A 25892-nucleotide genomic window follows, 5' to 3' on the forward strand; every position below is an offset into this window, starting at 1 on the left:
AGAATGGAGCCTCATTGACATTGTGATTCTGCTTTACATGTGCATACCTTCTAGCTGTGGTCACACCTGAGTATGGAGACTCACAGACTCTGTGATTCTGCTTTACATGTGCACACCTTCTGTCTGTTAGCTCAGAGACCCAGCACAGTGCCTTCCTTTTTACAATCTGTTCAGTATACCAACCTGGCTCTGTTTCGTGCCAGGTAAACAGGAGGCAGGAAATGCAGGTGCATCGAATCACAACAGCTAAATGCGTGCTGCCTCCAGGGCTCGGGAGCATGCAGGAAAGACGCTAGAGTTTCCGTTTCCCACTAACACTGCATGTTCACATCACACTACAGATTGTAGTGATCCTGTCTGCCTGTCTCCCAGCTGTGAGGCAAAGAGTCTTGTTGGTTTTTGAAACTCTAGTCCTGGGCTTAATGCCGGAACACAGCTAAGCCTGACATATGCTAGCTGGATTTTATGATGTAAGGTAATAGCAGCAATTATTGCAAAAACAAAGTGCTCATCAATTCCATAGGTGTTACTGCTAGCTTCTATAGTCCTTGTATTCTCTGGTTCTATCACAAGAATGATCAGAGCCGTATGATCTTTTTGGTACTGTTTTAGTGGAAATGGATCACATGAGAATCTTTTTCTGTTGTTGGTCCATGACATACACACATTCGGGCTGCAAAGCAGCATTGGTTCAGCTGAAATATTTAAGAAGTAAGTCTTCAGCTAGGCTCCCTCAGCATCAGTGGTTTCTCTAGGCTGCCTAGGTTTCAGTGTGGAGTATATGAACTTGCTTCCTTTTTAATCTAACCTTGAGAGGAATTCTGAAGCATCAATGTATCCGTACATTTGGCCCCTGGGTTGATGCCGATTCCATGTCCATCTTTTGTCTCTGTTGTTTCAGAAAATACAAGTTCCTGCCCATAGCGAAGACACCCAGCTTTCCCCAGCCACAAACCCTCAGGAGGGCGGGGGATAAAAGGATGAGAAGGGAGAGCAGATAACATTTCTCATTAGTTGTGCTCCAGTTTCCTTCAAGGTTGGGTACAGACACTCACACCCACTGCAGAAGTGTGCCTAACATACCGAGGGGCTGGTTCCTGAAGGCATTACCCAGCAGAACCCTTACCGGTTAGGGAACAGTGCTGACAGTCACATTCCAGATGTGCTAACCATGTCATCCAGAGGGGAGGAGAGCACTTGGGTGAGATGGAATGAGAAATGTGGTGTGGGGCAGTGCAGTCTCCCACCTGCCTCCCCCACATTTACATCAGAGGAGGAAGGGGACTCGGGGTAGGAGTTGGCTCAGGCCACAGAACAGAATTTACAAGAAGGGTAGACGGAAGAGAATTGTCTCAACAGACGCTAAAGGGAAAGTTGGAGACTTGGTCTTCGGGAGAGAGAAAATGGGGTGACCCAGCATGTTCTCACTAAACAGGTGGGGGTTAGCAGGGCACAGGACCTGGAGTTACTCGGTGTGTAGCCGGCCTCTCCCCTCTGTTTCTGGAAGATGAGCTTTGGAGACCGTGTCAGGGTGGGGTGACAGGTGACAGTGAAGAGCCACAGCCCAGAGAAGGTCAGTGTTGATGGCCCTGTTCACAACACCCTGTCCTAAGCCAGTTCTGGTGTATGGTTTTCTATGCTTAGAATTTAGATTTGGCAAAGTCTTTTCTTATGATATAGAGACATCTCTGACTGGCATGGGCTTCATTCAGTAAATAGCTGACTTTGACAATAAATACTATGTATTTACGTAGGGGCCATCAGCTGAAACCCAGCATACACACTTGACTGTGGAAGCCCACGTATGGCGACTGGCCCTTTTCTTCTTGTTGTATAAACAGCTCTCAAATTTTCTTCCTCTGATAAGATTTACTTGGCTTCAGAACAAGGATTTCTCAGTGGACATCCAGAAACGACTTGGTGTTGAAGGGACAAATACAAGTTTTTTTTGCCTTTGCTGTCCTTGAAGGCTCTGCAGTCCATAAAGCCTGTCAATTCTAATTTTCTCTGAGTGACCAGAGACAAAAGGGAATGTGGGTTGCAGATCCTTTGGGCTTTTAGTAACTCAGGCTCGTCTATTCATCAGCCTCACATACTTAGAGCTTGTCGCTCACATTCACATCCAAGACTTCTTCACTGGGGACACAATTGTTCAAGTAATAGCCAAAATACACATTGTAGCTACCTGCTGGAAAAGTCCAGACTGCCCTCATAGATGAAAAAACGCTTGTTCAAAGATGTGCCGTTTTCCAGTTATTTCTGGGTGGAATGAATTCATTAGTATAACTACATGAAGCAGAGAAAGAGGATATTCGGAACTAGTGGAGTTACCCCCTTCTGTCTGTCTCAAAAGAAAATATTCACTAGTATGGGAACAACAGAGGTGGACTGTTTGATACACAGTCAGTGTGACCTAAGACCAACCCAGATTTTGCCTAGCAATGATACCTTCTGCTGTTTTCTGTTGTAATAATACAAAATTATCTTTATTTTAAAGGTACAAATGCTTGTTATGGATTCATTTAAGTTAATTCCACCAACAATTCTAGAAGCCATTAGCGTTAAATATTTAAACTAAATGTTAAGGGCCAAAAGGGAGTATTTGCAGTTTAATGCAGAAATAAATACTACCTGACAGACCCCTGGCTTTCATTACTTTGTTTCAGCTCTGCTGCTTTAAAGAAATTGAATTAAATTGATTTGGGTTTTAAAGGTACAGTATACACGAGGACGTGGCTCTTCTGAAGTACCATCTTTTAAAAGCAAATACTCAGAAATCAATTTTATGAATGCAATTAAATTCAGTTGGGCTAATTCTGAAGACCTATTATCATCAAGAAGATTTGACAAGTTGTAAGGAAATCTATATACTTTAGTTGAACCACCATTACTTATCAGGATTCAACAGTTACCAACAGAAGGAAAACAAAGACCTTAAGAAACCAGAAGAAGATCAAGCCAGCCTCTTTTCTGGTGTCACTTTGGGGACTTTAAATAAAAAAGTGGATTTCCATTTCCTATTTGTGAACAGGATGTCAATGAACACATCCAAGCAAGTATCTGTGGAGCAGGACATGGAGTCCTTTGGGCACTTGCCAAGGAGTGAGGTAGTTGGGTCATAAATGTCTTTCAACAGATGAGCAGAGATAAAAATGTGGCACATACAGACAGTGGAACACTCTCCAGCTGTAAAGAAAAATGATAGCATGAAATTGAATAGAAATGGATGGACCTAGAAAAGATCACACTAAGTGAGTTAAGCCAGACCCAGAAAGACAAATGCCACATGTTCTCTCCTATCTGTGGTTCCTAACTCCAAATCGTCAGATATGAGCAGTATACAGCATGGAGTAGCAACAGACCAGGAAAGTTTAAAGAAATCATATGGGGGTGGAGTCTTGAGAGGGGAACAGCAGGATACAGGTGATATGAAGTGGAAAATACAGTAATTGGGATGGGGCTAAAACCAGGGAGCAGAGAAAGAAACCAATATAGAAGGAGAAGGAGGGACAACTAACACCGAGGTTGTTTGATAAAGCCTCAACAGATGATATTATTTTACATTTACCTAAAACTATACACAACAGATATGAATGTATGTGTTTGCATACATCTGTGTAAGTGCATGTGTGTATGAGCTGACCCATTTGGACTGACAATATTCCCCACAAAAACTATAGACTAACAAAACCCCAGTACCAGGGACAAGAAAACTCCTTTTATATAGCTGGTTAGGGAAGTCTAAGTGACTCCCCAAACAATATAGACTACTGCTGTAGCCCTTGGTTGCCTCTCAGGAGCTGAGGGTGGACCCCTATTGCTGAAGATGCCACTTGACATGACAGCATCTTTCCTGTGGCTTAGCTTCTGTGATTTCAGAATATTCTATTTAGGCTTCCAAGGGAAGGAAGCAATTAAGAATCCTATCCAGATGCAACACCTATGAACCACGACAATTGCCAGCAGGGGCAAGATGTGCATAAAGATGCAGTAAATAGCATGCACATGCTGGTGGCAACCAACAGCTGTCTAACTTAACTTAAGGCCGACTCAACATGAGGCAAATCTAGGCAGCCTCCCAGGGGTAGTGAGGTCATGGACCTTAGAAAAAGAATCTACTACTGCAACTTTTCTAGACCAGGATAATCCCTTGCTACATTCTAAACCCTATCCTTCTACCTTCAGAAAAATGTAACTACCCACTCATATCAAAGAAGCTTCTCTTTACAGCAAATGGAGACCATCACAGAAAACCACAGCTGGACACAGCTGGAGATCACTGGATTGGGGGGAGTTCAGCCCCAACAGATACAGCTACATCACAGTTCCTGCATTTATGGCTCAGAGAACACCGAGGGACAGACTGTCCAAGCCAGAATTCCAGGAAGTTTGCTGTGAAACAGTCTCTCCTGGAAATGGCTGCTGAAACAAGACCAGAACAAGGGTACTATCAATGGACATGTTAATGTGGAAGGGGGAAATTTTCCCAGTGTCCCAATTCTAGACAGGATCTTACTCTGTAGCTCAACCAGGCCTTGAGTTTGTGATCTTCCTGCCTCAGTTTCTAGAATAGCTGAAATTACAGGCTTTATTACCAGGCATGGGTGAATGAAATCCTGCTGATGGATAGAGACCTACTCAATAGAAGAGATGTTCTCATGGATGACAGGTATAGCTATGAGCCTTATAGCAACCTGGAGTCATAGGTACAAAGTGTACTGAAGGTTCACAGGGGAAGAACTGACCCACCATCCCACAAAGCCATCAAGGATGGCTACCTGAGCAACAAATTAAATCTCTGTGGTGTTGGATCATTAACCATGAAGGTTAAGGTTGTAGCTGGGAGTCCTCCCCAATTCATCCAGGCAATTTGGCATTTAGAAATGACTCCAGCAAAGTGTGAGGACAGGTGTCTGGACCACGTGCAAGGGACAGAAGTATAAAATGGACAGAAGTAGAAAGTGGAAAGCTGGGCACACAGAGAGTGAATTCCAACCTCAATTGGGAAAAGTGAGAGGGAAATATCAGTGTGACCATCAGAGCAAGGTGGTTAGGAGAGGAGATGAAGACAATACAGAGAGAATGTGTCTCTACAGAGCAGGAATGAATAGCAGAGGCTTGTAAAACAGGAATGAGGGAAACAGACACACCCCAGTTCTTTTTCAGAGAAAATGGCTTCAGAATCTCAGACCATGAACAAGAGAAACATATATCTGTTTTAAAACTGAGTCCAGAAAAATAAATGTAAAGCATTCAAGAAACACCTGTTGAGAATCACAGTCTTAAGCAACAGGGTAAGGAAATCCAGCATGAACAAACTCACTTAGAAATTTCCAGAATCTAGAAGGCAACCAAGGAAATATGAAATCAGCTGTGTGCCAAATGAATATGGAAATGGCTGTTACTGGTCAGACTGGGAGAGTGGCACTCAGGGAAATCAGGTGGGAGCTGGGGAAATGGGGCTTCAGTGTCTCTCTCAGGAGTGCATGGGAACCATATCAGGGATGTTACCCTACCTCAGGACTAGTAGCACCCAAAAGAAGCATCAAGATTCCAAATTCTTTGACTTTACTTCTCCTTTGGCCACTGATAACAATTTTCATATTGTTCACTCTATGACAGATCGTCTGAAGACTTCTTGGTCTTTCCTAGTGCACTGATCTTGCATAGGACTGAGAAACCATGGGTGTGGGTTAGCTGTTAAGGTTGAAGTAACTGGTAACTACTGTAGCCTTCTCACTGAGATGAAAGATGTGGGACAGAGAGCACATTCTTATAAATCCTGAGCATAGACAAAAGGAGTACTAGCTGTGTGCTCTGAAAATTGGCTGCAGGGACTATTGTCTTAAGTGTTATTCCAGAGTGATCCACTATAGCTAGAGTTTTCCTGCCTTGCCCACAGTCAGGACAAATCTTTGTCACCTGTCAGTCCCACAGCCACTAAGCCCCAACCAAGTAAACACAGAGACTTATATTGCATACAAACTGTATTGTTTTGTTATATGTAATTTTACTATGTTAAAATTAAAACCTTCCTTTTTAAAAAAAGAAGAAAAGGGGAAGTGCTGTGGATATCACTCTATATAAATAAAACACTGATGGCCAGTGACCAGGCAGGAAGTATAGGCGGGACAAAGAGAGAGGAGAATTGGGGAAACAGGAAGAAGGAGGAGAGACATTGCAGCCACCGCCAGGAGAAGCAGCATGTAAAGACGCCAGTAAGCCACCAGCCACGTGGCAAGGTATAGATTTATAAAAATGGGTTAATTTAAGATATAAGAACAGTTAGCAAGAAGCCTGCCACGGCCATACAGTTTATAAATATTATAAGCGTCTGAGTGATTATTTTACATGTGGATTGTGGGACTGCGGGGTTTGGTGGAACCTGGAGAAAAGCCCTCCAGCAACAATCCACATGTTGAATGACAGAGGTGAAATGATTGTTGCTCTTGTGGCTTAAGTTTCAATTCAAGCCCCTGCACAACACACTTCCAAGAATTGTACATGATCTTATGATCATAATCATTTCCTTTTAAACAGGACTTCCCAAATGGCATGAGATATAAGGATACAGCCTTGTATCTAGTGTAGAGGTCTAGCAAAAGCCTGAGGTTGATGGACAATTCTGAATAGCCCAGTGAAGGAGTCCAGGCATGAGTAACTCATCAACAGATGGGAGAGGCTCAGTGACGGGTATGTCTCCAAGAAAAGGATGATACCACTGACCCCAGGAGAGAAGGAGACAACATCTGCACAAGTCTCCTAGGCAGAGTGACCAAAGCCAGATGCAACTCTGCTAGCCAGGCTGGCTTTCCTCACCATGGAATCATTTTTTCCTCTATTTAACCAGCTTAGCAGGTGGGAGATGGGCAAAGGTACAGCATACAAGAGAGAAGAGGAGGGATTTAGGTGTAACATCACCCAACCTATCCTGATCTGCCAGAAAACCAGTGGTTGAGTTTGAGTTAGTATCACAAAGTGAGCTCCTGTGTGTATGTAAACTTACATTTACCTCACTGACTTTTCTAGGGCTTGATTGAGTCTTTCCCCCACTGCTTTTTGTCTCTGCAATTTTTGACTTAAAACTGTTTGGGTGAAGCTTTGTAATAGAGTGGAATTAAAGAGGAAATGTTTAATTTGGGTGCAGCTATATGGGTTTCCCTTCCTTGGGGATCTATCTGAGCAAGAGCTGTAATTTAGTCACTTCTTGTTCAGTAACTGCCACGTGCATTGATTTCCACTTTTGCACAATTGATTTTTACTACTGTTCCCATTTGTGCATTTGATTTTGGACAGATATCCTATGATGAGTGTCTGAGAACTGTCTCTTAGAGGTCAAGGGACCTCATGAAGAAAGACTTTCTTTGTCAATACAAACATCACCAAGTAAATTCTCAGATTTATGGAGGGGAATGTTTCATAGCTGAGTTTAACCTCAGTCTTTTCTTCTGCTACCCTAACTTGATATCAAGTGATTCAGAAAGAAAACACTTGAAGAGCTACAATTGTAAGCCTTGAGACACAAGCTTTGGGTATTTGCTTGTTTATTTGATTTTAGAACCTGGCCTGAATCTTTGTGTCTTTCTAGTAATTTCTTGGAAAATAATTTTTTTTTAGCATAGTTGAAGGATTAATAAACCCCTGGTGAGCAAGTTCCCTGATAAAAAACAACAACTTTCCATCTAGGAGTTTTTTTTTTTCCCCCAGAGGACTTACTGCTTTTCCATCACTATCTTAGATACTCAGAAGTAAAATCTATTAATTCTTTTTTTTTTTTAAAGATTTATTTATTATGTATACAGAAGAGGGCGCCAGATCGCATTGCAGATGGTAGTGAGCCACCATGTGGTTGCTGGTAATTGAACTCAGGACCTCTGGAAGAACAGTCAGTGCTCTTAACCTCTGAGCCATCTCTCCAGCCCCCAAAATCTATTAATTCTTAACGTGCTAACACAGTGAAGGAAGTATTAACACAGTACTCATTCTTCTTACTGCAAAGCTGAGAAATCAAAGTTTTTGGATTTTGACCTAGCTGTGAATTTCCCTTGACAGTATCTCAAAACAGTCTTCTAATTCACATGGGAACCCAGGAGATGAACCCGATGAAGGAGTGTTAAATGTGCACCCGTGAGTTTCGTTTGCACCACAACAGCTGGGTCATCTGTGCACAGTGCTCAGAAGACTCCACCAGGCCATGCCACTCTGCCACCCATGGTGGCTTGGGCACTGGTGGCAATCTGCAGCTTTCCCTTGCCTATCCATAATTACTTATTGATTTCTTGTTTTGTCTGTGCAATAGTAGCAGCAGCCAATGAAATGACTACAACATCAGGAAGACAAGGTGGGGGGCGGGGCGGGGCGGGTGCTGTGTGAGAAAGGTGGGGAAGGGCATGCTCTCCTCTTACCAAAGCTTGTTACTTACCTGCTGAATGGCTGATGGAACCTGGGAGTCTATCCTCCCAGGTGATAAAGGGAAGGATACCTAAAATTAGTTATGCTTTGTTTCCCATGTCAATGTCAATAGAAAAACCAGTATCAGTAGCCTAAAAAACATGACGTTCTTTAGTTTTCAGCATAGCTAGCTCAGCCTTCTTGGATACAAGAGCTTGCTGTACAAGATATCAGTGTTTCACATGGGGGGTGTGGCATTCCAAAAGTAAAATACCCCATGCCAGAAATATTGGCGGTAATTAGAGGTAACTAATTCATTTCTAATTCCTCCGATTGTCCATAAGAATTTGATTCTGATGTTTGATCTATCTTTGGCTTGCTGCTGGCCTTTATGAAAGGATGAGCTAATTCTCATAGGGAGACTGAGTAGTCCATTTTCTCTGGGGCACTTTTGAGTTTCTTAGAATAAAAGTAACGAGCCTCAGTATCACAGGTTAAACAACTGAAGAATCAATCATCTGTTACCTGAGGGCAGGGACGGACCTGTCTCTTCCACAGTGACCATGCTGGGGTTGTGCCACGGACACAGAAGAGCAGAGGTGTCGACTTTCCACCCCACGTGCCTTCTCCACTCGGAAGTACTTCGACTTTGGTGCAAAGCTTCTTGCTACCACTTCTGCCTTGTTTCTGCTAGAACAATTGTGTCTCAGAAGGCAGACCTGGGCTGACTGTACCTCGAGTTCCAGAACTGAGCTGTTACCGGGAGAAGGGGCCTGTGTTGTCATCCAAGATGACCTGGAATGATTCAGGTTGATAGAGTAGCTGTTCTCAAAGTCCACCAAGGGCAGCTTAGAGCTCCCACAAAGCCTTGGTTGTACAGATTGGTCCTATAAGGGAAGTCCTGTTAACACTGCATGACCAGATCATGGGTGTTGACTGAAACGCGGGGAATGACAAGCTTGTCTGCTGAGCTGAAGTGTTCTCCAAAAATGAGGAATGAGTCATATACAGAAAGATGACATGGGGAACTGGAGGACAAGCTGACTGATACATCAGCCTAGGTGCCAACCCCACAGGCAGGATTGATTCACCGGCTGATGAAACATTCAGAATCGGTTACAATTCTTTTGTAAGAATCCATTTTGTCACAACCAGAGAGCAAATATGAAGCTCTCATCTGAAATTTTAATGATTAAAATCAATACAGTATTCTACTATAATTGAAGAAGAGTGACTCAAAGCCCATGAATTGGCCAGAGAGATACCTCAGTGGGTGAGAAGGCTTGCTGCATAAGCATGGGGCCATGAGTTCCAGTCCCAGCACATATATAAACAGCCGCAGTGGCTGTGCACATCCCTGTAACTAATATCATGGTGGGAGGTGATAGGAGGTTTTCTGGGGCTTTTGGGACATCAGCAAGAGCTCCAGGCTCAATGAGAGACTGTCTCAAAGGAACATGGAAGGGTTAGGATAGCCAAAGTCTTCCTCTAGACTCTGCATGTACACACACATACATATGCCCATACACACACACCTGCCTATACACAGAGCTCCTTATACATAACACACTTACACACACACACACACACACACACACACACACACACACACACACATGCCCACAGAGGCCCATATACAACCCCCCACATACACACATTTACTTAATCCTGTCCAAATCCAAGTCCAGGGTCCACAGGAAGAACATGAACACAGAAGGCTTTCAGGCCAGTGAGAACCTGTAGGACACTGCAGTGATTGATCTATCTCATTATTCATTTGTCCAAACCCACAGAATACACACAGCAATAGAGAACGCTCCACGAGACTCTAGGTGATCATGGTGTGTTCATCAACAGAATCAAGTACACCACTGTGGTGTCTCATGTTGACAATGGGGGCCCTTCCCTGTATGAGAATGGGGGCATATGGGAAAGCTGTACCCACCTTTAGTTTTTGTATGAACCTAAAACCACCTTAAGACACACAAAGGTTTAAACTTCAATAGGGAACAATAAACTTTCCAAACTAACAAAAACCCAGAGTCCAAATGATAAAGAAGCTTACCCCTCAGGCAACAGCTGTGTATATAACGCGTTGGAAGCAGAATGGGAGCTGTGTGAAATTTAAAACTAATGCCTGTCGCCCAGTCTGTGTTCAGGAAGGTCTGCTAAAGTGGTCATGATCATAATACCTCCTGACAAAGACCTATGAAACAGTGATCTACACTGGCCGGGGAGGAGATAAGCTCCAATTTTCTATTCCATTAAACTGTAGGCCGTATCTTCACAGACACCAGTGTCTGTAAGAGGAAACTTTAAGTTTGGCACAGAGAGTAATCAAAGTAGCTGCGATAAACCAAGACCTGTGACTTTTTATTAAAAGGGAAAGTTAAGAAGCATCTCCATTACTTTTTGCCAGCGACACAGCTTTGGTTTCTTTCATTGATTACAGTCTTATTTCTCATGCATACAGATGAGGTCTCTTTCCACAGGCATATCTCCATCTTGCCTTTTATATATTTGGGGGATTCTTTCATTTGGTGCTTTTCATTAGGGTGGATATTAATTGTTCCAGGGTCAGGGATGAGTGTGATTTCACTGTTTATGAAGGGAATGGATGACTTGTCATGTTAATAAGTTCACGGTGAAAACTCTCACACAACAAATATCTGAGCCAGGAGTGGAAACTGTTTCTACCAGAAGCATAAACACTAATGTAGTCATTAAATGGTATAGTGCCAGTATACTGGAATATGTTTAGTCACGGGTTTATAATACTGAAATGTAATTCAAAGTGTAAATTAAAAATAATTTATTTAAACTCATCATTTTTAAAATTGTCTTAGGTTACTAAGCAGTGCTCTTACTTTGGATTAAGGAGTTCATAAACTTTATGTAAGGGAGGTAACATGAAAACTATAGGAAGAATGAAGGATGAGATGTGTCATGGGACAGAATACAGATTTAAGGGAAGGTCCGTGGGGAAGGCCAGATATAGCTGTATAAGTACTTGCAAGAGATGGGATGAGCTAGAGAGAGTGGCCCAGGCTGGTCTTGGAAGGACTCATGAGCCATGTTAAGATATTTAGACACCCTCTTGGGGGTAAGGGGGGCATCAGAGGGCATGAATCACATTGACCCACCCTCTAGGAAGTTTTATTTCTGCAGTTCCCTGGAGAGGAGACTGGCAAAGGCCAAGTCTGAAGACAAGAAGCCCAGATAAGAGCTCAGTTCGATGATCCAGCCTAGAAGAGGCAGCTGTTTCTATGATCCTGAATGTAAAAACAGGTGGGTAGAGGCTGAGGTCTACAGATGTATGGCAGAGCCAGCAATGGTCCGTGGGCACTGATGCAGTGAGTGGTGCTAGTTTATGATGACAGTGCAGAGGAACCAGGGAGAGCAGCTGAATTTAGGAGGGCCGGACCGTCTGGGATTTGACTTCAGTGGAGTACTGCAGAAAAGCTATTTAAATGGGTTGTATAGATGTCTCACGGCGTAAAGAGCTAGGGCTGGAGAAATAGACTGCAGGGACAGGCACATTTGGTTAACTGCGCCCAGAGGGGAGAGTTCTGGCCACTCAGGGGAAATAAACACACCAGACAATGAAGTCCCAAGCATCCGGAGCTCAACACACCAAAATGTAAGAAATGAACAGGAAGATGAGCTGCTCAAGGGTGGAGAAAATGCAATGGGGAGCCCGAGGCAAGAGGGAGGACTGGTGTGCAGTGGGAGTTATGAGAAGACTGCTTTTGCTGATTCATTCCGTAACACTTCACACTGAAAGCACATGGGATCAAAGTGGGGACACTTGTGGGGAGGAGGGCTTTGCTTGAACTCACATCTTATTCTTCCTTTTGGCCTCACTCTGACCTTCAAAGTAACAGGAGTCTTCTGCATACCTACCCCACCACGCACATGTGCTCAAGCATTGACATGAAGCAGAAACAGCCACCCACAAAGCCCATGGAAGTTTGCTTTTCACATTCACGTCCTAAAAACCCTGAGCCTGTGGTTTGCTTTACTAAGCCTCCGCATGCATGGTTCTTCCTGCCGGTCTCCATTACAAAGCAATGGCTGGCAGGTGGAGTTTCTTAGGAGAAAGATTGTGGGTAAAGGATAAGGTACAGACCGCAGGAGACAGCAGGGCACCACGGGAAAAGGAGCGGTGAAAACAGTGATGGAAGTGAATCTTGGTAGAAATCACGACAGAATGAAGTCTTCAGCTCCAAGCCCCAGCAGCTTGTGGAGAGGATGATAGGGACAGTGTGCACCGAACGGCATGAAAAGAATTTTGAATCACCATTAGCCACTCCCTTTGGTATATCACTTTAGTGTGTACAAAACATCTTGATGATTGCTCTCCACTTGGCCATCAATAATCCCAGCCAGGCAGGAGTTATGACTTTTATGTCACATATGGGAATATTAAAGACGGAGAAGGCCCAAGGGATACATACATGCCCAAGGACTTTATCGGAGGGCGCAAAGGGTCCTTGATGGAGGTTGAGGAAAGTTCCCAAATCTGATATATGGCAGAAGGATGGGTTTGTGCAAGGACCTCCATGGTTCTGTGAGCATGCCCAGCTTCCTGGAAAGAAGATTCTGCTGGTGGAACATAAATTGGAGTAGATGATTGGAAGAGGTTAGTTGATACTCTGGCATTTGTCAGGAGTGGGAGAATGGAATACAATCTACTTGCTATATCTCTGTGTTGGTGTGAAGTTTTGTGCAACTTAGGTCTGCTTACAGTCTTGGCAAGTGATCTACCTGAGGTCACAATGCCAGGAAATGGTCTTTGTCTTTGACCTTGGGCCATTTGATTCTGAATCTACTACTCTTTCTATTATTTTGAATAATACAACAAGGCTTCCAGGCATGAATCTGCTGACAAACATTGTTAGTAGACATTCAGTGCCCAGCACCAGGGAAGCCTAGCCTCCCTCTGTCTCATAGAAACCTGAAGTCCATATTCATTCAGGAAGGTTCCATCACAAGAGAGATGTGAAAGTACTTGTATGCCCATGGTAAAGGCTCAGGCTATCCTGGTGTATTAGAACTCAGAGCATCTAGCCACCAGGTGTGACCTCCTGGAGACAGATGGCTCTTCTGTCACAGAGATGAGAAGTTGAACTTGCTCAGTGTGGCTTGGAGGTAGAAGTTGCAGATAAAGAGATGTATGCCTAATATAGGCGCAGAGTTCTGGTTAATCACAGCTACCCTGAAGTAGAATTACATGCTTCGCTAGGTCAGGTTGGCAATCGACACTAGGCATAGCTGACAAATGGAAATGACTGCTGGAGCCTAGACTGGCCTTCTTCTGTCACAGAGTTTTCAAAGGGCTTATGGCTAACCACTTCTCTGGGACACCCCGGCAGCTGAGTGTAGGCCCAGGCTGAGTCTTAGCTCCCTGCGTATGAGCAGGAGCTCAGCAGCTTCCTACTCTTGGCCTGCCCAGCTCTCTCTTTCACTGCTGGTCAGAATGGGGAGGGGAGAGGGGGAGGTCAGTAAGCTTTGCTTGCACAGAAAAAATCGAATCTACAGTGTGAGGTACGAGAAACCGGACGGTTCCTGCCTGATCTTGGTCCATGGCAGGAGAAGACGCCTACTTAAGTAGATCATCTACAGCTGAGCTGTCTTGTTAATGACTTTGTTTACATCCCATTCTATTTCTTGGTGATGTCACATGGACATTTAGACAGTTGTTTTTGTATTTTTATGTCCTCCTCCCAAGTTTATTTTCTCTTCCCCAAGCCACCCATCATAAGACTCCCTGAACACAGTCAAACACAAGCACTCCATTTTGTCAGGGCGCTTGTTTTCAGTCCCAAGTTTCTGGAGGGACAGGCGCTGCTGACCGACCTCCTGTGTATCTAGCAGGCTCACAAATCCCCTTCACGGCTTTTGTGAACCATCCACCAGCCATTCACAAACGATAAGGGATTTTACAGTCCTATGCAGGGCTAGCTGAACATAAGGGCTGTTTAGAAAAGCTGATGCTTTATATAACCATGATAACCTCGGCTCATTTTTCCAAAAGTGGATAATCCAGATGGGCTCCACTCAAGTTGAAGGTTCAGATAACACGAATGCGTTTGGGGGCACCAAATGCATCATGAATAAGCCACAGTTTTGTTTTGGTCAGAACCCACATAGCCAAAGTATTCTAGCTAATTAAATTTGTCTCTGAAAAATAAAGCAGTTGAGCTAATGATATGCTTGTCTGGCCTTTGTGTAACTGAAACCAGTGATGCATGTAGCCACGATTGGGTCCTATACATCCCAAATTCCATCTTCTAATCATGTTTTCCCTCTTCTAATGCTCTTATCCCAAACTCCTAATTATACAAAATCTTAAACATTCTTCAAGATTTAGTTTTATAATTTTCTTCCCTTTGATCTGGGCTTTAACTCCTAAAGTATATTATTCAGAAAGTAATAGAATTGCCAACAATGGCTCCATCTTTCACACTTGCTCACAGTCATGGCCTCTGTGTCTTAAGTTTTCCTTGTAGACCTTCATTTACTGATCTCTAATAGATTCTAATAAGTAGATTTGAAATAAGGATAATTAAAAGATATGGATCACACAGCTTTTAGCGGTATGCAAATGGTCAATGAAGAACAGAACAGAAATCGGCCTCCCTGTCGATTAAAGACAAATGAAGAGGAAGAATGAACTGAGCTTTTCTGCAGGTCTTTCAAAGGGAAAGTGATTATGAATGCGGGGCTTTATCAGGAGAGCTCATGACATTGAGCTCAGAGGTCCCTGTTTCATTTCACAACTGCATAATTTGGAAATGATTAAGAACAGCTCTTTCTCAACATTTTTTAATCAGGGGCCAACTAAAAACATCACATTGATTTCTCCAGCCCATCCTTCTTGAATGTGCTCATATGAAACACATTTTAAACCATCTCAGCTCTCGAGTTTTAGCTCCATTAAATTTCTGTCAACACATTCTTCTTTTTGTGGAAATAGAAAGACAATTACACGTTTTGAACTCTACTACAAACAAAGAAAAAAAAGTCCTAAGGTGCAAAGCTCACAAACCATTCAGTAAACAGCTGGAGGGTGTCCCAAAGCTGCTTTCCCACTGTGCACATAGTATGAGCAGGTGCGCTGCAGAGGGGCGGAAGTGTCTCCTGGAGCTTGGAAGTACCAGCTCCACCTCAATTTACGGGGTGATCACAATGTCAGCCCACTGCTTAGCTCCACCCTGTCTGCCCACTGCTTAGCTCCACCCTGTCTGCTCACTGCTTAGCTCCACCCTGTCTGCCCACTGCTTAGCTCCACCCTGTCTGCCCACTGCTTAGCTCCACCCTGTCTGTCCACTGCTTAGCTCCACCCTGTCTGCTCACTGCTTAGCTCCACCCTGTCTGCCCACTGCTTAGCTCCACCCTGTCTGCTCACTGCTTAGCTCCACCCTGTCTGCCCACTGCTTAGCTCCACCCTGTCTGCCCACTGCTTAGCTCCACCCTGTCTGCTCACTGCTTAGCTCCACCCTGTCTGCTCACTGCTTAGCTCCACCCTGTCTGTCCACTGCTTAGCTCCACCCTGTCTGTCCACTGCTTAGCTCCACCCTGTCTGCTCATTGCTTAGCTGCATGTCAGCCCACTGTTTAGCTCCACCCTGTCTGCTCACTGCTTAGCTCCACCCTGTCTGCCCACTGCTTAGCTCCACCCTGTCTGCTCACTGCTTAGCTCCACCCTGTCTGCTCACTGTTTAACTCAACAACCTTTTCTGAGGGAGATTTCACTTGGCTTCTGGACGAGCCCAAGAAAGGAGCTGAGCAGAGACCATGGTGGTCAGAATTTCATGCAAAACAGGATGGAACCCCCAAACACTCTCTCACCTTTAAAAGGAAAATATTTAGAAACATTTATCACCAATCTGGAATAGCCCCCTAACTCGTAACGTTACGATCTCTGCATCAAATTAAGCATGCCATGTCTAGAAGCACAGGGAAACTTGGAAAGAGAAATGCAGAAGTTAAATTTTATAAAGTATAAAGAACTGGGTGTTTAAGGGAAGAAGAAGGTCCCGTGGGAAAATCTGAAAATAGACTAAGACACAGGAGGACCAGGTATTGAATATTTTACCTTCCCCACAGGCTTAGAGAAAGACAGAATGTGCCTCTGGCAAGATGGTTCTCAAGCCTTATGATGTAACACGGTGTATGACCTCACATCCCTGTCCAAGGAGCTGGGGGCGGCATGCAGGCATGCAGGGGCTGGTGGCTAGGGATGCTCACAGTGGTGCTGGCTCTCTCAGCAGGGTCATCTTTGGCTGTGGTGGAAAGAAGCCACCCCTCTTTCCCAGCCCCGCTTTTCCTTTCTAAACCCTGGTGCTCTGTCTGTGTTTATGATGTTCCCCATCTCTGCTTACTAATGAAATTGGAATTCTCCACACTTGCTCAGATAGGAATAGCAAACACAAAACAGTCCCCGGAAGACCTTGTTAAGAATGCCTGCCTGACCCCCAGCTCCTGAAATTCTTCAGTAGAACTCAGCCATGATGTGCAGAGCCAACATCTCCACAAGTGGTGTGGTGATATTCCACTTGTATGTTACTCAATAAAGTTTGCCTGGAGAGCGGAGGAAATAGCCGTTTCAAGTAAACACAAAAGTCAGGCAGTGGTAGCACACGCCCTTAATCCGATCATGTGGCAGTCAGGGTCTCTGTGTGTTCAAGGCCACACTAGGGGACAGAGCCAAGCGTGGTGACACACGCCTTTAATCCCAGTACCAACCATAGAGACCTGGAGGTCTGTATAGACAGGCAGTAACAAGGAAGTGAAGTAGCTGGGCTAAGAGCCAATGAGAGGGCAGAAAAGCAAGGCAATAAAGGCACAGGTAGACAGGAAGTAACTCACTTTGGAAGCTACAGTGTGGTAAGCTAAAGTTAGCTGATGGCTATTCCTATTTCCCTGATCTCTAAGGCTTTCACCCCTAACTTTGGCTCCATGTTTTTTATTTAGTAAGACCACTTAGAAATTTGTCTACAAAGTGGTACTCTTTAGGTTTTAGTTTTGAACCACATTTAGAGTGAAGATGCTTTTAAATACAAAATATGAATTCCTGCTTGCCCCACAAGTATACGGAATGAATTCCAAGCCTCCTGTGGTTTATAGAGGCCAGGGAGACCTGAATCTCCATCCTCTGGGCAGCCATGTGCTAAGGCCGTCAGGGCCGCTACTGTATCTTGTAGGTGATTTTTTTTTCAGCTGCCATATTGCTTGACTCTCTCAATTGCTCTTGAACTATTTATTTTTCCTGTGTCTCCTCTGTAATTACCTGTTCAAATTTGTTGATGCTTTTTACATTTTTTTTCTAAATCTCTAAATTTATGACTTTTCGGTCTACTTTGGAATACATGAGCTCTAGAAAAAAAAGTACTACTTTTTTTTTCTAATAAAGTGAATTAGTATTATTCAAAATGTTGTACCAGGCATTTCGAAATAGCTAGGTGGGTGAATCTTGAATTTTTTTTCATCATAAAGAATGATATATGCTTAAGAGAATGAATGAGGTAAATATCTTGAGTGGGCCAATAACCAATGGATACATGCATTGAACCAGCATGCTGTACTCTATAAATATGCATAGTATTATGTGTTAATTAAAAATGGAAGAGGAGGATGAAAATGTATCTCAGTGGTTCAGATCACTCCTTACTTTTCAATGGACCTTAGTTCCTTTCTCAACACCCACATGGAGGCTCACAATCTCAGTAACTCTATATCCAGGGGATTTGATGTCTTCTGACCTCTGTGATATCCTGCATCCATGTGGCATTCATACATACACCCAGGCACATACATAAACACTCACACATAAAATAAATAAACAAATGAATATTTGAAAATAAAAGAAATCATAGGGCCAGTGAGATGGCTCAGCAGGCAAAGCTTTTTGCCAAGCAAGTCCTGAGACGGGTGCTCAGTTCTTGGAACCAACATAAAGGTGCAAGAGGGAACCAACTCTACCGAGTTGTTCTCTTATCTCCATATGTATACCATGGCATATGTGTCCATATACATCACACACACACTAGTAATAATGATGATGATAAAATAGGCTCTTAGGGAATCAAAAAAGATGATTTGGTATAAGATTGTGTAAGTTTGGATCTGTTTAGTCAATAAGGCTCACATTTTGGTATCTTGGTATATGGATAGAAACTTTCTCTTCTCTTACTTCAGCTACCAAGGCTTTTGGACAAACACCCACTATATCTGGGATGCTTCTTATTATGGTCATATTTGGCACCCTTGGGCCTGAAACCTGTGAGCTCAGGAGCCTCAGGGTTTTTTTTGTTTGTTTTTTTAAAGCCATCCTTACCTTTTTGTACAGACTCCTCAGATCTCGATACTGCCACATGCTGTTGAGGACCTGAGATGCAGCCTTGACCACCTTTGGAGAGTGCCTGGTAAAGAAAAGACAGAAAATGCACATGATGAATGCCATTTTGGTTTGGAACCGCACTGTCTTGTCAGGAAACATCCAAGTCTACATCTTCTTGGTTTTTCTCTTCAGTACAGTACTGCTTTCCTAGTCCCCATTCTCCTCAATGGCATACCTGGAAGACAACAGCAGGAAGGTACTAGAGTTTGGCAAAGAAATGCCAAAAACGCAACCAGCAGAACCCTGACATTTAAGGAGAAAGCAGATATAGTCTCTAATCATATAAAATGGAAGAGAAATATGAAAAAAAAAAGTGATTCAGTAGCACTGACTGAATCTAGGAATTTATATAGCAGTAATAAGAGAAATGGAGACACCCATATCCCCAGGGCACAAATGTAGGTATGGTGCCAGCACACTGACCTGTGTGAAGATAGGCAATTGCTTCTTGTTGCCTGTGGATGCTAAGCAAACACACACACATACACACACACACACACACACACACACACACACACACACAGAGATACACACACACACACACAGATACACACACGTTACCATGGATACCCAAGGATGCCCATGAATAAGAAGAATCTATGAAGCCCTGTGTGCTCCTCAAGCTTAGTACTTGAGATCTAGGTCACAGAAACTCATAATCATAGTTTATTGACTTTTTCTCATATTGTGCCTTTGTAATTGTTAGGAAGACACAACTCTCACCTTTGGTCAATGCCAATCTGCATGTCAAAACAGAGACTAGGTCAGTATAGCCATATTGATTTAATCCCATCAGATTCTTGAAAGTCACTTTGACTAGTGCTTGGCTTAGAGGAGGTACTAACCACTTGAAGACACTTAATTCTAAAAATGGTTTCACCACCAGCTGCATAATTCGAGTGGCAACCATTGATATATAGTCTACCTAAGGGGCCAAGCCACTTTTTCTGCAAGGAGTAAGATAGTTTGCAGAGGGCGTATGGTTGTTGGTCACAGTTACTCAGTTAACTGTCACTGGCAAGAAGAATGTGGCTGTGTGTCAGTACATACAACACTCTATGTACACAAAACAAGAAGAAGGTATAAGCTGGGCTGTGGGCTCCAGTTGTGGGTCTGTGGTCCCTGAGACTACTGGTGTTGGCCAGGATGTTACCAGTAATGAGGCCTCCAAAGCAACGGATAGTCCAGAAACTGACTGGTATGGATGACAGGTCCACTGAAAACAGTCTCTAAAGTGGGACCAAAAATGTCTTTGACTCTTACTACCTTTCTGTCCACTCTTCCTAAAGAGTCAGAGGACCAGGACACCTGCTTCTAGATAGGGTGCCACAGCAATGACAGGGATGCTGTACCCATGACATCTCAACAGCATGGCGGCCCAAATTAGACTTGCACAAATGACAACACCAGGGAACCAGCCAGTGTGGATGGGGGGCAGTTTTCATAGGGTTCCACCCCTCTATGAAGAGCTGTGGGCAACTCATGGCTGCTGAGAGACAGTGAATCGGTTTTTGTCAGGAGAAAGTCCCCTGGTCAGTTATCCATTTCCCACTGGTCAGCCCTAAACATGTACATAAGAGTGACCCTAAATGGATGACCCTAAATGAAATTCTCAAAACATTAAATAAAAATATATATTTGAAATTTAAAAAGGCCTTTGAAATGCAAAGGAAGCAGATGGTAGATGGGCTAGGGTGGGCTTGGATTTGAGAGCTGAAATAAATGAACGTTTATGACAGGCCTTCTCTAATGAAATCATGGGATGTCAGGACATGCGGACAGCATGGCTGCTGCTTTTCTGGGTCTTTACGTTTCTAATTTGTGCGAGCTGAGGTTAGAGCCTCTCCATCAAATTAATGAAGAGCAACAGTGACAGCGACCTGTTTCTGAGAAACAATCCAACTGCAGCTGTACTGTAACAAAAAAATGGGGTCCTAGGAACTCCACTTTTCTCCCTAATACATTAGCTACAATAAGGTAGCATTTATTTTATTCCACTAAAATAAATGGATGTTTAATTATTCTATAATTTATGGTAGTATCACACTCCAGCTATAGTTTTAAATTCCTGTAACTTAGAGAGAAATTTAAGCCTTTTCATGGCTACAGATTCAAGCCCCTCTTGGCCTTGTGTGATCAAGGTTACACAAAGACTAAATGCTCTTGTTGTGGATATTTGTCTCTGGCAATGCCCAGGCAACCCTGGAGGAACATTATTAGCATTCAGGTGGTGGTGGTGTGGCTGACACACTTAGCATGAAAAATTCCTCTGACATAGTGTAATTTCTTTTGTTGTTTCAACTTCTTGCTTAGTTACAAAATAGACACTCGATGAAAAGCAGTTTAGCCTCTCAATTAAAACGCCAGTGTGGCAGGGTGTAACAATAGCATGAAGGTCAAAAGGAACACTGCCCTCTTCTTAGTCTTTACTTTGGCTCCTGCCACTAGACTGGTGTCGTAAAAATATCTACTTGAAAAGCTGTAACTGTCAACTGAAGGACCAGGACAATTCAATGTTCCTAAGTGATTATGAACCGAGCCAGAGCACACAGCTCTCGACTGACAAGCGACAGTTCAGACTGTTAATAGCTTCTCTGTCTCATGATAAACACAATGACACATTCAACACGATTTCCCATATAACTGTGGAAATCATGAAAATGGATATCAGGGACATGATAGAATGTCTGTACTGTGTGTTTAAAAATTGTATGAAAATAGTAAGTCATCAGACTTTAAAACAGTGTACATTCGGCTCCTGTAAGTGTTGATAACAATCACATAGTGCTTTGATCTTCATGGGAGCTGTCAAATCAGGGGTGGCTGAAGATGTCTGATGGTACAATTCCTCATGGAGTATCCATGGTGCATCCCAGAGTACCAGTCGCCTTGAATGTCTTCCCAGTATCATAGGGGCGAGGTTCCAATGCACTGTGGTGCCTTACAAGTCTGACTTGTGCATATCACTGCATGGTTAGGCTTGCTCATACTTAGAAGTCAAAGGTACAAATATTTAAACCCTGAGGACCACAGCCAGGCATATGTGCGTTTTGTTCTGTGTTTTTGTTTGTTTACTTTGTCATGTTTGTTCCTATGCTGTTACAAATGAAAATCTGATTTGAACTGAACGTAGTTCTAGGAGCGAGTTCTTAAGAGCAATTTAGTGTGGGCATATTTGTGATGGTTATACAGGACAGCTGGAATGAACTGGTATTTATACTATGTTATTGGCTCCCCAGCTCAAAAGTTCTATTCCTGAAAAGGTTTTCTGATTTGTTAAAACACATTGAGAGGTTCAAGGGAATCTTAATGCTGGCCATCACCATAGGACTGAGCAACAAATAGGAGTGTCATGCTAAGATTCAGAGCACTTCTCCTGGACTCATTTGGTTTCAAAATCAGTGAAAAGCAATTATAAACTAAGGTGTAGGGAAGAAACGAGAAGTTATAAAAACCTTGATTTGACCCTCCAACTAGTCAGTATATTCATATACAAAAGAGATAAACCACATGAAAGACAGAAGGGCCAACTCAGCGTGAGAACTACAATTGTAAGAGACCTGATTCAGTTCAATTTAACACTTGTTATTAAAGTCACAACTCCAGGCTGTTGACAAAGAAAAAAAAAAGATAAGGAACCAATTAGATGAAATAGGTGACTGTCCATGAAGAAATATTTAGTCAAATTAAAGGACACTCGTGAGATCACCTACAGATGAAAAACATTTGCCCCTTTTAACAACCAAGTCTGGACCACACCTTACAGGGCAATTTAGTAGGTCACCAGTGAGGAGTCACATTGTTTCATGGGTGATTTCTCCAAAAAGACTTTAAAATAGTTTCACCAACTAGTTTTCTGTGGCCACAAGACTGACCACAGCATCTTTTCTAAACTCAGACAACTGAAAGGACTTGATAGATGCCCAGCCATCTACCCCCAGCTTTCTTGTCCTTAAATTCAGAGAATATACTTTAACCTTGGGATGTCTCATAAATACAGCAAATAGAGTGCTCCTGTCAACTGTGGCTTTATTGTTTCTTTAAGTGTGTATGCTTTAAAAAAAAAAAAAACAGTAGCAACAATAATATACTGGGCTCACAATGCTCAAGGCAAGTAAGCATTTCTTTTCCTTGAGACCCACAGGTCTGCTGAAGCTCCATGAAGAAGGAAACTTCGTAACTTCCTATCTGTGAACTATGGTGTTTTATTTTCAGACAGAACATCACGAGTTGTATACAATTCAAGTCCCAAATCTACATTGCACAATTGCCCAAGTCCATTGGGCTTCACTCCCTGACACAAGAACATATTCAAATCTAATGTTGAATTGCTGAATGGACCTCTTTAAGAATCTCAGGGTATTTAAAAACCTCCCCTGAAACTTTTATAACACATTGCCAATAACCTGAGTTAAATGAAATAATGAGACAGAGTTTCCAGAGAGTCTCAAAGAGCATTCCTCACCCTCTCCAATAACAAAAGAAAAATTAATTATTTAGCATTTAGGTGTAAAGGAATGGGAGGGGGGAATGAAAAGGCAAGAAGTCGGCAGGCCCTTGATAATAGAAAGTTTACCCATTTAATCTTCTTTGATTACACCGAGGGACTTCCAGAAGACAAAATTTAATTAAGGGTAGTGAAGGTTTCTGTAAAGGCTGATATACTAGCTGATACACTAACATCCTGGCTGATGAAGGTTTTTATTTTTTTAGTTGCATACAGTAAGATCCCCTTGATTCTTCAGTCACAGGGAACATTCCCACATAGGGAGGAGGTGCAATGGCTTGGAGACCAAGCTGCTTCTTTTTGTTCCATGTGGCTGGAAGCCTTTCTTTGCACTCTCCTCTCTCCCTGGGGAATTTCTACTTATCTTTTCAGGTCTGATGATCCCTGGGTCCAGGAAGGGTATCAGGACAGGCCTGCCTTCAGTTTTAGGTTAGAAAGCAAGGGCATAGTAACTTGTTAAATTAAATTACCTGCCCAGAATCTCACAGCGAGTAAAGGAGAAGGCTAGATTCGAATTCAGTTCTCTCTGACTCGGTAGGAAGGACACAGTGGAAAAAACTCCTATGTGATGACTTGGAACACAGAACCAAAGGACATGGGTCCACTGATGCAGGGACTTGCAGCCACAGAGGAGGCAGGACAGCAGGGGGACAATGTCACGTTTGCAGGCTAAGCTGGTTGGCTGCCCTGTGAAGGAACTCTGATTGCGCATGGGGTGGGACATGAAATCTTCCTTAGCAATGCAAAGACAATGCCGCCCCTGACTTACTCCAGGGCAAAGACAATGCCGCCCGACTTACTCCAGGGCAAAGACAATGCCACCCCTGACTTACTCCAGGGCAAAGACAATGCCACCCCTGACTTACTCTAGGGCAAAGACAATGCCACCCCTGACTTACTCTAGGGCAAAGACAATGCCACCCCTGACTTACTCTAGGGCAAATACAATGCCACCCCTAACTTCAATGCACAGACAATGCCACCCCTGACTTACTCCAGGGCAAAGACAATGCCACCCCTGACTTACTCCAGGGCAAAGAAAATGCCACCCCTGACTTACTCCAGGGCAAGACAATGCCACCCCTGACTTACTCCAGGGCAAAGACAATGCTGCCCCTGACTCCAATGCATAGACAATACCACCCCTGACATGCACAGACAATACCACCCCTGACTTCAGTGCACAGACAATACCGCCCCTGACTTCAATGCACAGACAATACCGCCCCTGACTTCAATGCACGCACAATACCACCCCTGACATGCACAGACAATGCCGCCCCGACTTACTTATCTCCTTTGCTTTTGGAGATGCCGACCAACTTCTCGATGCCACCGGCATCCCGTAAGGCCTTGGCGTTCTCCATGTTCTTGGTGATCACCTCGTGCAGGGTGCAGCACACGGCCGTCACGGTGTCGTCTGACATGGCCTTGCTCCCTGTGTTGTTACTGTTGTTCCCTCCAGGAAGCCGGTGGACCAGGTCTCGCATGGCGTACTTGCCTTTAGGGAAGGAAAGGGAGGGGGCAGTTTAGGAATGGTGAAGGCGGAAGAAGAGGGAACAGTAGAGAGACGGGAACAGGGGAGAAACGAGGATGCAAAAAGGCACCGTGTGTCAATCAAATACACATAGAGAAGGCACGGAACGGCTGCCCAGTGTCCACTGGGTCCAGGACCTCCTCACCACCACACTGTAAATACCTAAATCTATGGAAGTCCAGGTCTTGCATAAAGCAGCATGTACGCATCCTTCCTCATACTTCAAATCACTTCTCCATCACTTCTTTTACTCAGCCCTATATAAATGCTGTGTAAAAGCAGTTGATGTCATATGACTAAAAAGAAAAACTCTGCATGTGACTAACGTACATGAATATTAATCGAATAATTTTGATATGCAGGTGGATGAGTCCTGGCTGAGGAATACACAGTACAGAGAACCAACTGCACTTGCTCACGGCAAAGGCCAAGGGTCTGGTAGTCCACAGATGTAGGATGGAGTGTCTTTGGGAGTGACTTTATGGCTCTAACCTTCAGTGATTTCAGTTTTTAAAGCAAGAACAATAATGATATGAAATCTGTAAGATTATTTAAAAGATGAAATGAGGAAACCCATGGGAAGCATTTATTCCATGATTAAGAAAGGCCACAGCCTCAACAGATGTCATGTTGATATCCACGGTAGTAACTAAAATGTATGGTGGCTGATACAACCTTATGAACTTAGATTGGGATCTGTATAATTTAACAGCAGTTGGATCACTAGCAGGGAAGGTGACCTTGACAAATCGTCTAATGTGGTATCCTGTGTACTGTGGTAACCTTGTCTCTCCAATGAGCTTTTATTGCGTGACTCTGTAATACAGCATTTACCAACCTGGTACAGTTTTCTTTGTGTGAGAAATGAAAAAACCCAACTTTGCTTACTTAATTCACTTTATCATTAGCAGTCTTGCCTCTCCCAATGATAAAGGTACTTACAGTGACAGATTTATGGAGTGTTTTTAGAATACAAAGCACTTTAGACATTACCAACAGCCCAGCAAGACAATTAATGCATCCCACCCGTAGCTTCCAATTCTGTTCCTTTAA

The 25892-nt window shown here is 43.4% G+C and overlaps 1 protein-coding gene across 6 annotated transcripts in view; it reads right to left on the reverse strand.

Annotated features, from left to right (window-relative positions):
- Ctnnd2 (catenin delta 2) overlaps positions 1-25892 on the reverse strand; it is an 881165-nt gene that overhangs the window by 24230 nt on the left and 831043 nt on the right. For all 6 annotated transcript variants that reach the window (XM_076551692.1, XM_076551693.1, XM_076551694.1 and 3 more), the window contains 2 exons: positions 24593-24803; positions 18733-18817 (listed from right to left, as the gene is read on the reverse strand). In XM_076551692.1, the coding sequence (XP_076407807.1) occupies positions 18733-18817; positions 24593-24803 (296 nt within the window). The remainder of the gene's footprint in view (positions 1-18732; positions 18818-24592; positions 24804-25892) is intronic.

Source organism: Peromyscus maniculatus, chromosome 15 (assembly GCF_049852395.1).
Source record: "Peromyscus maniculatus bairdii isolate BWxNUB_F1_BW_parent chromosome 15, HU_Pman_BW_mat_3.1, whole genome shotgun sequence".
Taxonomy (NCBI): Eukaryota; Metazoa; Chordata; class Mammalia; order Rodentia; family Cricetidae; genus Peromyscus; species Peromyscus maniculatus.